This window comes from Drosophila arizonae, chromosome 2 (genome assembly GCF_054131065.1).
Source record: "Drosophila arizonae isolate 15081-1271.41 chromosome 2, UAZ_ARI_1.0, whole genome shotgun sequence".
Classification (NCBI taxonomy): Eukaryota; Metazoa; Arthropoda; class Insecta; order Diptera; family Drosophilidae; genus Drosophila; species Drosophila arizonae.
Window position 1 is genome coordinate 7,331,781 of NC_142922.1, and position 15,450 is coordinate 7,347,230.

General features: G+C 49.3%; 1 protein-coding gene across 5 annotated transcripts in view; it reads left to right on the top strand.

Moving 5' to 3' along the window:
* LOC108616287 (uncharacterized) overlaps positions 1-15,450 on the top strand; it is a 41,105-nt gene extending 25,655 nt beyond the window's left edge. For 3 of the 5 annotated variants that reach the window (XM_089462864.1, XM_018011420.2, XM_089462865.1), the window contains 6 exons: positions 1,055-1,328; positions 1,409-1,721; positions 1,785-4,607; positions 10,628-10,907; positions 10,972-11,092; positions 12,140-15,450. In XM_089462864.1, coding sequence (XP_089318990.1) covers positions 1,055-1,328; positions 1,409-1,721; positions 1,785-4,607; positions 10,628-10,907; positions 10,972-11,092; positions 12,140-12,546 — 4,218 coding nt within the window. In that variant the 3' untranslated portion in view covers positions 12,547-15,450. The remainder of the gene's footprint in view (positions 1-1,054; positions 1,329-1,408; positions 1,722-1,784; positions 4,608-10,627; positions 10,908-10,971; positions 11,093-12,139) is intronic. The other 2 variants (XM_089462866.1, XM_089462867.1) reach the window with 1 other exon arrangement.

The window sequence follows — 15,450 nt, forward strand, 5'->3', positions numbered from 1 at the left end:
GAGTGCCAGCTCGTGGGCGCGTCACGTGCAACGGTAATCCACCACGTTGCCAGGCGCAACCGAGCGACCGAACAACCCAGGCGGCACTTGCACTTTCCACGGGACGCAACTTGCAGCTGGGCAAGGCGGAGTTTTCTGTGTGCTTCTCTTTGTTTATTATTGTTGCCGTTGGTTGTGGCCATTGTTGCTTTAGTTACTAACAAGCAGCGACCGCACACGGGTCGCAGATGAAAAAGTAATTTTTAATTATTGATAGCGTCGCACAATTTGCGCGTGATTAACGCGAAAATATGTTCAATTATCAATTTTAAATTGCCAATGCATTGTAAAATAAAATGTTTAATTACACTCCGGCACCAGCGACAGCAATAACAAACGGCAGCAGCAACAACAACAACAGCAGCACCAGCATTGCCACACTCGAATAAATATTAACATAATGAAATTACAAAAAAAAAAAAAAAAGAATAAAAAACAAAAATGAATTGAAGGCAAATGCAAGCAAAACATTTGAATGCAATTATAGTTTTGAGCTCGTGTTTAAACTCTGAATTGGCATCAGCCAGCAAAATACCCTAGAATAAATGAGATTGGGCATACACGACTTGAAGTGCTAAGAAATCAAATGTAGGCAAAGCCTGGAATATACTCGATCTAGTCTGTCTCGGAGCTAAATACACTCGCTATATATCGTATAGGCATCGGCATTTCTTTCTGCTGAATATTTCCCCTTTATAGGAACGTAGGATATGCCACTCCTTCTGTTTAGCTAGGATACGCGGACAGTTATATACGACCAGGGATACTCTGCCGGTGGCAGAGCGTGCAAATGACATTTTAATTAGTTTATTAATCGCTTTGGCGTCGCGTGTGCAGGGGCGTGGCTTTAAGCCATAATTAATTTTCTTTTTTTTCGGCGTCGCCTTTGAGTGTGGCGATAAATAAATGAAAAATTGAATCGCGAATGAATGAATGAGTGCATGAATTATGCATTCATGGCACAAGTGAATACAAGTAAATAACTCGAATGTCTGTGTGTTGCGTTTCTTTCCAGCCCCAACTGCTGCGGCAACGTGACCGTAGCAACCGCAACGCGCTGCATTATTGTGCCGCGCAGGATCTGGAGCAGACGCGCGACCTCGTGGCGGCCGCAAGCATTGCGATTGCAGCTCCCGAGCTGCTGGAGTCGGCCGATGAGGATGGCTTCACGCCGCTTCACTTGGCTGTTATTCAGGGCAACTTGGCGATGGTCAATTTGCTGCTAGCGAACAAAGCCGATGTGAATGCGGTGGACAATGAAGGCCACTCGGTGGTGCACTGGGCCACGGGTAAGATTCCAGTCCACAGTTGCGGCGCAACTATTTCCAACTGCTGCCGCTGCCATAACAAACTCACTTTGCCCTTGCAGTGTGCGGCGAAATTGAGGCACTGCGCGCTGTGCTGGCGGCCGGGGCCAGCGTGGCCAAGCCCGACGTCAATGGCGGCACGCCCCTGCACTATGCCGCCCAGATGTGCGGCGCCAGCTACGACAACAAGCAGCAGTCCAATTCCAGCAAGCTGGCCCTCGAGATTCTTGGCATACTGCTCGCCCATCCGCAGGCCAGCGTCGACGTCCAGGACAAGGACGGACGCCAGCCGCTGCTGTGGGCCGCCTCGGCGGGCTCGGCCAAGGCGGTCATAGCCCTGGTGAAGGCAGGCGCACGCGTCGAGAGCGCAGACAAGTGGGTTCAAAAATGAAATGAAATGAAATGCTTTCACCTAACTGAGATTTACTTTGCTTGCAGGGACGGGCTGACCGCGCTGCACTGCGCCGGCTCGCGCGGCCACACGGAGTGCATCGACACGCTGATCAGCCTGTGCGGCGCGCCCACAGATCTGATTGACTCCAATGGCTGCACGGCGCTGCATTATGCCGTGACGCTGGGCCATGCGGATGCCACGGCACGGCTGCTGGACCTCGAGGCCGATCCCAATCGGCAGGATCGCAAGGGCCGCACGCCAGCCCACTGCGGCTGCTCCAAGGGCCAGTTCGAGACGCTGAAGCTGCTGAAGGAGCGCGGCGCCAACCTCTGGCTGCGCAACGCCAAGGGCGACCTGCCGCTGCACGAGGCGGCCGCCTCGGGGCGCCGCGAGCTACTCGAGTGGCTGCTCTCCCAGCGACCCAAGCAGGTGAACACCACCAGCAACGACGGACGCAGCCTGCTCCACACGGCTGCCGCCAACGACTACACGGACATGTGCAAGCTCCTGCTGGACTACGGCGGCGATGTGAACGCGCTCTATCGCAATTCCCGGGGCCTGGTGCTGACGCCGCTGGACTGTGCGCTGCAGCGCGGCCATCGCTCCACGGCCAAGTTCCTGCAGTCGCACGGCGGCCAGCCGTCCAACAAGCTGCGGCTGGCAGCACGGCGCGGCAATCCCTTCCACGACGGCAACGCCGCGGACCTTGTGCGTCCGCTGAAGTACATGGAGAAGGAGGAGCTGCACGACTTGCGCAGCTCCAAGAAGTATGTCGTCTATCTGAAGCGCACCGATTCGGATGGCGGCGGTGGTGCTGCGGGAGTGGATGAGGAGGAGGAGTGCAGCTGCACGGAGCAGTCCTACCGTAAGGAGCAGCGGCTGGAGCACATCTGCCGACGCCACAAGCGCCGCCAGCTGCGACGGCGCACCAACAGCTGTGGCGAGAGCCCGCACGAGCGCTGCGGCGACATCTGCCGCTCCAAGAGCAACATTGAGATACGGCGGCGCAAGTCCAGGGAGCGCTACGCCAGCACCAGCGAAGACGACAACGACGAGGATGACGAGGACTCCTGCGAGAACTGCTGCTACCACAAGCGCCAGAAGCAGCGAGTGGTGCAGCGCAAGCGCTCCACGCCCTCGCACAGATCCAAGGAGCTGCCTGGCAGCGAGCACGACGCCAACGGCTCGGCGAGCAAGATTGAGCACATAGTGTCTGTATCCCAGGAGCAGACGGACAGCGCCAGTGCGGCACAAGCCGCTGAGACAAGCAGCAGTCAGATGCAGCCGGCCACACCGACGGCCACCAAGGAGGGCACCTTCATCAAGTCGCCTCCGCAGAGCGCGAAGAGCGAGAAGGCAGCGGCTGTGGAGCCGGACAGCTTGAAGGTAGCAGAGAGCCATGCCATGGAGCTGACGGATGAGGAGCCTGAGGCCGCCAAGTCGGTGACCACCCAAGTGGATGTGCACCACGATGCCGAGCAGCAGCTGTCCAAGTCGCTGGACGAGCCACCAGCAGAGCCGCCAGCAGAGCCGCCAGCAGAGCCAGCAACTGCAGCCGACAGTGGAGCAGATGTAAAGAGGCAACTGAGCGAGGAGGACACCAAGCTGGTGTCCACTGAGGTCGAGCAGATGATCAAGATAGCCGCCACGGCACTGAGCAGCGAGTCGAAGAGCTCCACCGAAGATGCATCAGTGAAGGGTCAGCAGGAAGCCGCCGAGGGGTCAGCGGGGTCAACGAACAATGAACCTGCGGAAAATAAAAGCTCTGGCGTTGATTTGGAGAAAGCAAAGCCTTCCGAAACACCCACTGCCAGCACCGCAGCACCTCCGCCTCCGCCTCCTGCTGAATCCGCAGCCAAGCAGCCGCAGTCGGATACACCTGAGCCGCCCTCAAAGACCGCAGCAGAGGCGGAGGCTGGCAGCAAATTGGAGCAGATGGCGGCTGAGCCGAAAGGTGAGACAAAGCCCTCGTTGCCTGCTGCCACGCCTACCCAACCACAAGCTGAGCCCGCAAATCCACAGCCCAAGCCACCAGTCACGCAGCAGCAACAACAACAACAACAACAACATGATGAACAGCAACCACAACGTGAGCAGGAATCTAGACGCTCCTTTACGCTGCTGCCCTCGGATTCGGCTGATGACGAGCCAGCGGCAGCTGCTGCATCCGCCTCCGATGAGCCCGTGCGCAAGTCCAGTTTTCAGGTGCTGAAGAGCGATGAATCCGCTGGCGATTTGGAAGAGTCGCCGCGTCCAGCTGAGCTCAGCTTTGGCGGTGGCAATCAAGTCTTTCAGGTGGTGCACGACGGCACCGCCAGCTCCAAGCTGCCCAGCGCATCGGAGCTGGACAAGGTCGACTACGAGTACGAGGAGTTCGACGATGGCGCAGATGACGACGATGCAGACGACATTGATCCGGAGCACGACAGTGCTCTGCGTCGGTTTTTGAGCAGTGGCCGCCATGGCGTGGGCGGCGAGGTGGGCGTCACCAGTGACGCCACAGCAGCCGCCGAGGGCTACGATGGGCTGGCGAACGGGCGCAAGCGGCGGCTGAAGAAACGCGTACGCAGCGGCGCCAAGACGCGCAGCAACTGGAAGCACTCGCAGGAGTCGCACGAGAGTCACGCGTCGCTGGCCACCGCTGCAGCCAGCAAGGATCAGGACTCGGGCTTTGAGCCCAGTCCGCGTGCGGAGCGCACAAAGATACCCACGCCGCGCACCGCCCACACGGCCATGCCCCGCCGCCCCATCTATGCCACCCTGGACGGGCGCTCGTGCAGCAGCCGGCTGGAGAACCGCAAGCCCGGGGACAAGGGGGCCTGCGACATGGGCGCCGTCACACGCTCCATTCAGCGCAACATCCGCAGGTGAGTCGCCGGCGCCGATTTCGAGCCACTGATTCGTCACCATTTAAATGGCCAGTGGCCAAGATTCATTCACTTAAATTAATCACCAGACTGCCTTTTCGGTAGCCGTAGATTTATTTACTTGATGCCTGATTTTAATCAACTTGAATGTCCCGCTGCCGAGACTAGCGCACCATGCAGTCCAGTCTCTCTCCCACTCTCTCTCTCTCTCTTTCTCTCTCACTCTTACTCACTCGCTCGACTGGCTGGCAGATTCGCATTACATCACGCACGCGCCTCTGGGCAGCCGCAGCCGCCGTGCGTCCATTTAATGTAATCAAAGTGGCTGGCGATTCAGTCAACGCAGCCTCCGACTCGACTCGTGGCTGGGGCGCCTTAAAGTTAATTTAGTTGGGCACTTAATAGCCTTGGCAACATTTCTCATTTTTTAACGTAGCCGGCCGGCCGTCGCCATTGTTGTCCGGGCGAACAAATAAATTGCCCAGCTTCCGGTTGCCATAAAGAGCAAAAAGCGCACGCTTTAAAGTTATCATAATGCGGTTAACGGCAATAAACGCGGCATTAATGTCCATGCGCCATGTACACGGGTATTAACGATGACCCCATGACCACAATAGATTAAACAGTAATTGTAACAAGTGCTGCTCATTATCACGCCGACACACACACACACACACACACACACGCATACACACATGCATTTTATTGTCAAGTGGAGCTATTCGCGCTCATTGTCTGCGGCGAGTTTTTGCATGCAGTTTATAATTAAATCTAGTTTGATTAACTTTCTCGATCACATTACAATTTAAATAATTGATTATGGCAATGGAGTCAGGGGGCAGGCGAGGCAGCGTAGGCCAGGGCATTCTGCAAAATGAGAAATGTATTTGAAAGCCCGCCCAGGCTGCTTGGGCCTTTGAATAGGGGGAATGCCCCAGGCGAGTGGCTGCAGAATGTTTGCAGAGCTCAGCTTTGAAGTCGGCAAATAAAAACATTAAGTCCCACCAATTATTTTCAGCAATAATCCGAGCACTAAGCTGCGTTGAAGGGCGAGATAGTAGAACTCACTAAAGATAACTAAGGATATCCTACGATTATCCATGTATACTATATATTATATAGTTGAACTCACTAATTAAAACTGAGTTATATATTATGGTTATATAATATACATACAATAGCTATGATATATCTTAGTATTATCTATATTATATACATATATCTATATATCTACTAATCCGCCCAATGGGCTAGAATATTTTCTCTACGTATATTCATGAATTTATGTATTATTATTATTATTATTATTATTATTATTATTATTATTATTATTATTATTATTATTATTATTATTATTATTATTATTATTATTATTATTATTATTATTATTATTATTATTATTATTAATTTTCACGTTCATTTTAATTATTTTACAAGTCTAATTTATATTTAATTTGTTCAGAATTTAAATATATTTTTTGTTGAATTTTCTCTATTCTTCATTTTTCTTTTTTTTTTTTTTTTCATTTTTCACATATATTTTTATTTTTATTATATTTTTCTTTTTAGGGTATTAAATAGTTGGTTACCTTGGGGCGCAGCTAACTTGTTTGTTACTGTTGATTTATTTTAATTTATACGAACGGCTGAAAATCTCGCTCGCCCCAGGCTCTTGTCATTAGCTGAAATGCGCATTTCCGGCAAAGAGTTGCGCATTTTAATTAGGTGGCAACGCCAATGAGCCCACCGACCCAGCGACCCACCGAGCCACCGCTGAAATTTAGGCGGACAACGCCCACCTGCGGCGAGCTCTTTGTTTATACAAAATATGAAAATAGAACTGGGTCTGCAGTGGCCTGGGCCTGGGCCTCGTCCTGGGCCTGGGCCTCGTCCTGAGCCGGGGCGAAGGCGGCGTCTTCATTTACAAGACGCTAATGCTAATTGTAAGTGGAATTAGCGCAGATTAGCGGGCGAATTTTTAAGGCGCAAACAGGCACAAACAGCGCCAGGCACTCGGAATTTGTCTCAATCGCTGCTGTTGGCGACCTTGTTCTGGAAATCCTAATAGCGAAAGGATTAAGATGTCGATGCGTACTTGGCTACACGTAATTAACTCGAGACCTGTGGCTTTCCCACGACAGCATTGCCGTTTCCACTGCTGCTTCGCTTCTCTTTCATTTCGTTTCATCTGAGGCAGTTACACATATTTCGTTTTGCTCATGCAAAAGTCAATTGTGACTTTAATTGTGATTTGGGCATTTGCATAGGCCGCCAGGGCAGCATTGAGAAACTTAATTAAATTGAAGTAATCACTCTCTTATGAATTACCATAATCTGCCGCCGCGCCGCGCTGTTGCCTATGAATACATTTCCAGGCAGTCGGCGGCACAAGTGTAAAAGAAAACGCATTTCATAAATATATAATATTTTCCACTTGACTTATGAAAATATTTACGCGGTTCGCTTTTACGGTTTGCATAAGCCGAACTGAAAGTAACTTTTCCGTTTGCGTATGACGATTGGTGGGGGAGGAGCTGGAGCTGGAGCGGGAGCAGGCGGAGGCGAATGCAAATATTACGCCGCGTATACGCAATGTTCGGCAAGTCAAACAAGAGTCAGAGTCGTCTTGCTTACCACGAATAACGAAATTTTTAACAAGTCGGCAGTGTGAGTCAATTAATTCTTGTAAAATACATAAAAAACAAAATCCAACGAAATCCACTCAGGGAGCATCAGCAAAAAAAAAAAAAAAAAAAAAAAACAGAAAAATGAAAAAAAAAAAAAAAAAAAATGAAATAGAAGCAAATCCAAAGCACCCAGTAGAATACTCTGGGCTAGCTGGCAGGATTCGGCTCGGACTGGCGGACAGTTGTGCTAGCGGCGATGCTAACGCCATGAGAAGTGTGTAAATAGAGAATTTTATTTATGTCAGTCGTGTGTTTGTTGTTGTTTTTGTGTTACTTTTCTTTTTTTTTTTTATACTGTGAACTTTATTTCGTGTTTTTCGTTTTGGCTCCGAAGAGATTAAAATTTTATCTGACGCATAAATTAAACAAATAACGTGCCAGCAGAGCGTACGAACATATATCGGTGTATGTGTGTGTATGTTTGTTTGCCTGTGTGTATGTGTGTGTGTGTGTTTTGCTACTCAGCCTGTGTGCGTGTCCCAACAGCACAGGTGAGATTTGGGATTTATAATGTGCGCTCACGTAATTGACATTGTTAAATATTTGGATTACGTTTTACCTACACTTGGTCGAACTTTCACTTTCACTTCTTTTTCTCTCTCTCTCTCTCTCTCTCTCTCTCTTTCTCTTTTTTTAATGTACATATTTTTTTGCAAATATTGTATATTTACTTTTGCACTGAGTCTCTGTTTATCCTTGTGCACGATGCGTTAGAGTTTAACAAATTAAATTATTTTCGATTATGGCAGAAAATAGGTTCAGCAGCCACAAAAGTGTTTGAAAATGTTAGTTGTGAATATTTTGGTTTCTGTTTATAACTAACTTTTTAAAAGAAATTTAAATTTATTATTTATATACATGTTTTATTAAAGTATTCAGATTAGCTTTAATATTCCATGTAAATTCATTGAAATTTTCCTTTTTTTTTTTTTTTTTTTTGACCACTTTCAATTAGTAACCGAGCCAAAGAGTTTCAATTTCCGCGCATCGAGTGCGCCACATTTTGAGGCAGTGTAGGGCATCGCGTCCGCTCCGAAAGTTTCCCCTCTGGGAATGCGCGTAGCTCTTCAGGCGGCGCACTTCAAAGTTTTGAGCGGCAGCCTAAAAAACTTAGGCCCCGATGAAAAATGAGGCGAGCAACTTTGCCGTTTTGCCTTTTTCCAGAAACCAAATCCGCAGACGAAAGAGCTTTCGCAGAGCTCTGCGGCGCTTATTTGGGCAACTGCCCCATAGACTGGGGCCATGAATGGATTCCCAGCAATTCAGTGGCAAAAACTCAGTTTCCTTTGGTCAAATACACTATGCGTCAAGTTGCGCATATGTCGGCTCACAAATGGCAAGTGAAGATTTGCACTTTTGTTTGTCTGTGTTTTGTTTACATTTTCATTTTTGTTTTTGTTTTTGTTTTCTTTGCTTTTCTTTTTTTGTCGCTTCTGCATAGCAAATTGCCGGTGGGCACAAATTTACTGTTATTGTTGCTGTAGCTGTTGCTGTTGCCAGTGCAGTTCGTGGAGCGCTTAATTTCTTTGGATTTGGTTGTCAGTGCCGCTGTCAACAGTCGGCAGCATCCCATGCAGCGCTCGCTCCAGCTCGTGCCAGGTCCCCGTGGGCCGTGCTTTCACTCCATCCACTTTGGTGGCAGCGCGCACTTTTTGCTTGTCACATTTGTGTCACAAACAGGATGCCGCTGGCGGAGCGGGCGGAGCGGGTGGTGCGGGCGATGCGGGTGGTGTGGCTGTGACAGTCAGTCGGTCACTGAAAAATGTAGCACACAAAAGCAGCGCAGCGCACAAGAAAATGCAATGAAAGTTGTGCTAAGCGAACGTAAAACGGAAACGGAAATCAGCAGCAGCAGCAGCAGCGGCAGCGACAGCAACACTGAAACCAACAGCAAAAACAAAAAAAAAAAAAAATACAAAAAAATATGCCAAGGACACTAAAAAAAAATAAAATAAAATGGCAGCGAGCGTTGTCAGGCACAAATAGTTTAGCAAAGGAAACTCGAGCAGGGCATCGAGGCACAGCTGAGTGCAGCTAAAGCGAGGCGTAAAATTGAAAAGCGCTGCGGCAAACAAGCAGCATTGACTCGCACCACTCGACGGCCGAAGACGCAGATGAAGACGAGCACGAAGATGAAGATGAAGCGGCTAAATGAATGCCTCCTGAATGGCCAAGTAGCTGTGGCTTTCACTCCGACTGTTTTGGGCTGGCGCTGCGGGCAGATCAAATGCTGACGGCACGGCGATTTCATCATTGCCGCTCGCAATGCGCTGCCTGAAGGGGCAATTTGTTACGCAGCTCTGGCTTGCCAATGACCACTTTGGCTTAGAGCTGGCAGGAGGCGGCACCCACCCACCTGCCCCAACTGAGCATTTTCAACTCGTTTTCTTCTTTTTCTTCTGTTGCTGTTGTTGTTGTTGTTGCCAAGCCCGAAATTGTTTCGCATAATTTTGTAGTGCGAGCAAGTGGCGAACAGTGTCAAGCGGCAACTGCATAAATTGCCAGTCAATGCGCGCCGCCCGCTCGCCCCGGCCCGGCCCGTGCGACTCAATGCATAAACAAGCTTAGGACGCCGCTCAACGCTGCGCTGCGCTGAGGGCACTCGACAAATTTGCTCAGTTTTTGGGCAAATGCATTTGTCGGGGCTCGCTGCCAAAAGCGCTTGATTTGCCAAGTTTCAAGTGCGCCCACAGGCGGAGGAGCATTTCGAGATCTTTAAGCACGGCCAGCCAGGCAGCCAGGCAGCCGGGCAGCCGGGCAGCCAGGCAGACGGCTGAGGGAGGAACCACTGCTTCATTTAGCGGGAATTTACTTAGTTTTAATAAAATTTGTCAATAACTTTTTATGCCACGGCTTTAATTTCGACTCGACTCGTCTTGCTCCGTTTTATGCGCTCGCCCCCTCTCCCTCCCTCACTCTCTCACTCGCTCTCTATCTCTCTCAATTATTAATAGAATTTTTCTTTCTGCTTACGCACTTTAGTATTGCTGAAATTGTAATAACACGCTGCCTTTTATTGCGTTCGCGGATTGTGCGCACTGCGCCGTCCTGCTGGGGGCTTGGGGCTGTGGAGCTGCGTCAGGCACAGGCAGAGGAGGCACAGCAGGCGCGGCCTTTGTTCGCCGGGCGAAATATCAAAATGACAATTTACGTACATTTGCAAACATTTACTTTATGAGCTGTGCTCGCTGACAAAGTCCGCAATGAGGATCGGAGGGGGGCAACGGGGCTGATAGAATCAGGACAACGCTGCGCTTTTCTGGTTTTCCAGTTGCCATAGCGCCGCCTGCACAGCCGTATTTCAATGCTGGCGCACTTCACTTCTATTTGCAGATACTACATGGAGCGCAAGATCTTCCAGCATCTGCTGGAGCTCAAGTCGCTGCAAATACGCTCCAACAAGCTGAACGAGGCGGTGCTGGTGAAGCGTGCCGTTGACGACTATCACAAGTCGTGCGTGCTGCTGGGCGGCGAAACTGGGACAAGGCTGAGGCGTTACAATTTCAGCGAATATACGTTCAAGAATTTCGAGCTCTTCCTCTACGAGACGCTCAAGGGACTGCAAAAGCCGGGCACCAACAACTTCCAGAACATCAATGAGGTGTACGAGGAGGTAAGTGGCTCAACATATAGAGCTGATATAGACATATATCTGACGAATCGTCGTTCCCTTGCAGGCGGAGCGTCGTCTGAGTCCCGACTACAATGCTTACGAGAAGGCGTTGCACTGCACCACCAAGACGCACCGCTGCCTGCATGCCGCCCACGCCTACACGGGCATACCCTGCGCCGCCTACAGTAAGTCAAAGTGGGGGAGCTGGAAGCGAGCCGAGCTCCGATCCCTAAGCATTTATCAAAGAGCGTGAAAAATGACACCAGCCCAAGAGACAGACGAATAGTCAAACAGCCGGACAGCCGGACGGCTGGACGGACGTAGAGTCAGCTGGTCTTCCGGTCAGTCGAATCACTTGGCCACGAGCTGCTACAGTTTTTGCCACTTGGCTGCTGCTGCCCTTTGAGTGGGTCAAGCGGATGGGCGGCACTCGAACGCCAACCTAGGCACGGGCCCCGCTCGTGGATGCCAAATGCGCCGGGCTATAAAATAAATCCTAATTACGAGCAGTTTATTCATTTGGCCGGGCTGCCAAGCGCCAAGCGGCAAGCGAATTAAAATTCTGCCCCTCGGCTGGCCCCCGCTCTTCCCGGCCAACTTTCCCTTTTTTTATATATATATATATACATATATATATAATAACTTCTATGCTACGGACGACGAGGCTGACTCGGGCCAAAGGATGCGTCCGGCTTATGCCAAATTAAAAACGCATTCATTTCGCAGCTGCCTCGAGCGAACTGCTCCGCTCGCTGTTTATGTGTATACAGTTATTTTAACGCCCTGTAAGCGCCCGAGACTCAGTTAGCGGCAATCCTCTCTAATCCGCACAAATGGGATTTGAGCGACGGGGAACAACTTCATGGCAATTGACATTCCTCTAGCACTCCAGCTGAAATGCTGAATGCTGAATGCTGAATGTTTACGCGTTTGGCTTCATTTTCTTATTACACTTTTTCCATCGAATGCAATTTCGCAGAGTGTCCTTGCAGCAGCTTGGCTGTCACCTGACACACACATCCGCCCCCCGGGCCAACACGGAATGCAGTCAGGCTAGCTAGCTAGCTGGCTGTCCAGTTGGCGCTGGCAGCTGCAATTCATTTCGAGGGCGCTCATAAAAATGGCATCCACTTAATTAGGCTGATCGCAGCAGATCATTAATCTAAAGCTTCACTCCACTAACTCTGCTCTCTCTCTCTCTCTCTCTCTCTCTCCGTCTATCTGTCTGGCAGTTCCAATGATGAATCACCACACGATGCCCAAGTTTGGCTTTGGACAGTACAAAAAGGCCGGCAGCGTTAGCAGTTTTTATTTGCCAAAAATTCTGACCAGTGGCCGCGGCTCGAGCGGACGCGCCGCTGCCGGCATGGACGTGGGCGTCGGCGTCGATGTCGGCTTCGGCGGCAGCGGGAAATGCAGCCACAAAGTTGCTCTCGAGCTGTCACACGGCAAGAGCAAGCAGCTAATTTCACTGCCAGCCAACAAGTTGGACAGCAATAAACGCTACTATGTGACGTTCACAGTTAAGGATTCTCCCGGGCAGTTTGCCACTAGCGAGGCGCATAAACCGAACCACCACTACGGCCAACACCACCACCAACAACAGGAACAGCAGCAGCAGCAGCAGCAACAGAAATAACAGCAATCAGGCTGCGCTGCCAGCGACCCGAATGCCATGTAGCATGCGGCGTATACGTAATGTGACAGAGCCTCAGCCGCGAGCGTTGCCATCTGCGGTCTGACGTTATATTACCCATACGCAGTGTGAGCTCCGCTGCAACACGCATCAAACATCAGAATCAGCATCCGCAGCAGCAGCAGAAGCAACAGCAGCGGCGCTGCGCCAAATGCATTAAAACAATGCGACATTTCTGCTGTCCGCTTTTTACTCTCTTTTTTTCAGTTTTTCTTTTTATATTGTTTTTTTTTTTTTCCTCCGTACAGTGAGACCGCCCGTTGTCCAACTCTTTTTGTATGTTGGCTTTTTGTTTGTGCCTTTTGTTGCTGTTGTTGTTGTTGTTGCCTTTGGGTTTGTTTGCGTCCTGCGCTCGTCCTTCCTGCGTTGTTTTTGCTGCTTTGCTGCACTTTAAGATGGCCAACTGCTGATAATGGATGATGGCGCTGCGCTGCACTGTGCTGTGCTGCTCGGCGCTCCGCTGCGACTGTCAGTTGGCGTTGTCACGCCAGCAGCGTTCGCGGCAACAGCAGCTTGAATTACTTATACAGTCAACTCCCAGACACCCCCAGTTCACTGCCAGCACCCCTAGCGCCCCTACCGCCCCTCCACTGTGTTCTGTTTTGTTTGCTATACGACTGTTGTTGCGCTTTTATTTCAGTTTTTCATTATCATCGCTTTTTTCAGACGCCGCTGCTATTGCTATTGCTGTGTACGCTGCTAATGCCACAGATAAGCGTTGTTATTAACGCTCGGCTTACCAGCACGACGCAGCAGCAGCAGCAGCAGCAGCAGCGAACATGAGGAGTCGCCACACACACACACAGAGAGAGTCCTGGCTCGCCTCGCTTCAGTTCGTCTGGGTGCTGCTCCTCGCGTTGCTTGAAAGCGACAGCAGCGCTGAATGAATAAATGTAAAATATGTACCGTGCATTTCTTTCGCATTTCAGCATTTTTTCTTTATTTTTTATTTTTTCGAATTTTATTTACTTGTCTGCTTGCGCGTCCCATTCAAGCTGTTTGGCTTCGATACCCTAACCCTCGGCCACAGTAGGGTTGAGCTTACTGCCTAGTTAAGGACAGAGCTGACAGCTTCAGTAGATTAAGCTAGAGATAGGATCGGCGCTTGAAATGAGTTCGAGTTGCGCTCGAACAACATCGGATAGTAGAGACATCGGCTACATGCGCCTGGTGCAGGTATTTTCAAGTCGTTCATCGCATACCGGCGCGTCTGCATCCATTTTGCATCGAGCATGCATTGTAAATGGATAATAATTGCATTCAGCATAAAAAGTTGGGATTTGCAAATTGTGTTAGGCAACAAACAGTCAACCAAAAAGAAAGCAAAACTAAATATATTCGCTTGACAGCAAAATATACATAAATATAAAAAAAAAATAAAAATAATTATATATACAATAAAAAGCTGATCAAAAATAAAGAAGAAGCGACCTTGCCGCTTTCAAGAGTTTACAACTATATTTAAGAGCTGTTGCAAATAAAGGTTAAAAATGTCTGAAATAAAGCATTTTTGATTACACACACACACATACACACACACATACACACGCACAATAACACAGCCACAAAACGCACACAAAGAGAGAGAGAGAGAGAGAGAGTGAGACACAATAAGCGACCGCCAAAACAATTTTGCCAGTCATGTCCTTGGCATAGATTTGCGGAGCAGCTCGTCGCTTGAGCTGATTGCTCCCTTAGCAAGCACCTGGCAGAACATGACAGCTCCGCTTCAGTCAGCCGCCGACTGCGTGGCAGCCCGGCAGAGTCGGAAAACAAAAAGCGAGTCGACTGTTACAGGATGTTCGGCATATCTGCAGGCGCTGCAGGCCTCGACGGCGTTTGCGGCCCGACAAATTTAAGCTGCGACCAGCTCTTAGTGCCCACCTGGCCTACCTGGCGCACACAGCCGGAGCAGACATTGATGTGGTGCTGATTGGAATTGTGATTGTTATGGCTGGCATGTGTGGCTGTGCAGCGTGTGGTGTGAGCCGACTCCTTTAAAGGCTTTGTCAACACGAGAACTCAATTATTGCAGCTCTGCAATGGATGCGGCCTGTTGCCCAGCTGCCGATGCTCACCAGGCTAAGCCGACTGTTATGGCCTCCCTTTGTGCTGCCGCTAGCCGGTATTTAGTCGGGGCATTAATATCTCAGCAGCTATGCTCCGGCTAAGCAGGCCTTTGTGTATGCTAAATGCTTCAAGATCAGGCCAGTGAAATCCTCGTCCCGTTTGTCCATCAGCTTTGCAGCTAAGCGCGGCCTGTCAACGAGAGGCATGCGAGCAACTGATCAGCGAATCGCCCACAAAACCAACTTCAGTTCGCGCTTGCAATGAGGACATTTCGATTTACGAACTTACGCGAAAATCCCTGGATTTATCTGGCATTAGTTTTTTCTCTCTCTCTCTCCCATTCTCTCTCCTCTTGCTCGCTGGGATTTAACAAATAATTCGTGCATCTGCATTAGGAACATTTCCAAAATGTAAAACGTGAACACCAAAAGTTAAATGTGAAAATCTAGCCCCGAAAATTATGTATTTATAAATTATGTATGGTAGCATATTATTATTAATTAACTGAAATAAAAGTCTGGATAGTAATGGATTGTTTCGTTAATGGTTTATTTTAATTCCACATTTTGTATATTTCGCTGGGCTGCATTGCAAATTTTTATGCTTAATCCAGTTAAGCAAATTAATATTATATTATATATATAATGTGTTTTCATTCCAAATTTGCTTAAGCTTATTGAAAAGGTATAAAATATAGTACACAAATTCTGTACATGTGAAGAAAATATTATATTTTTTTATATTATATATTATTATATTTTATTTTAATGAAATAAA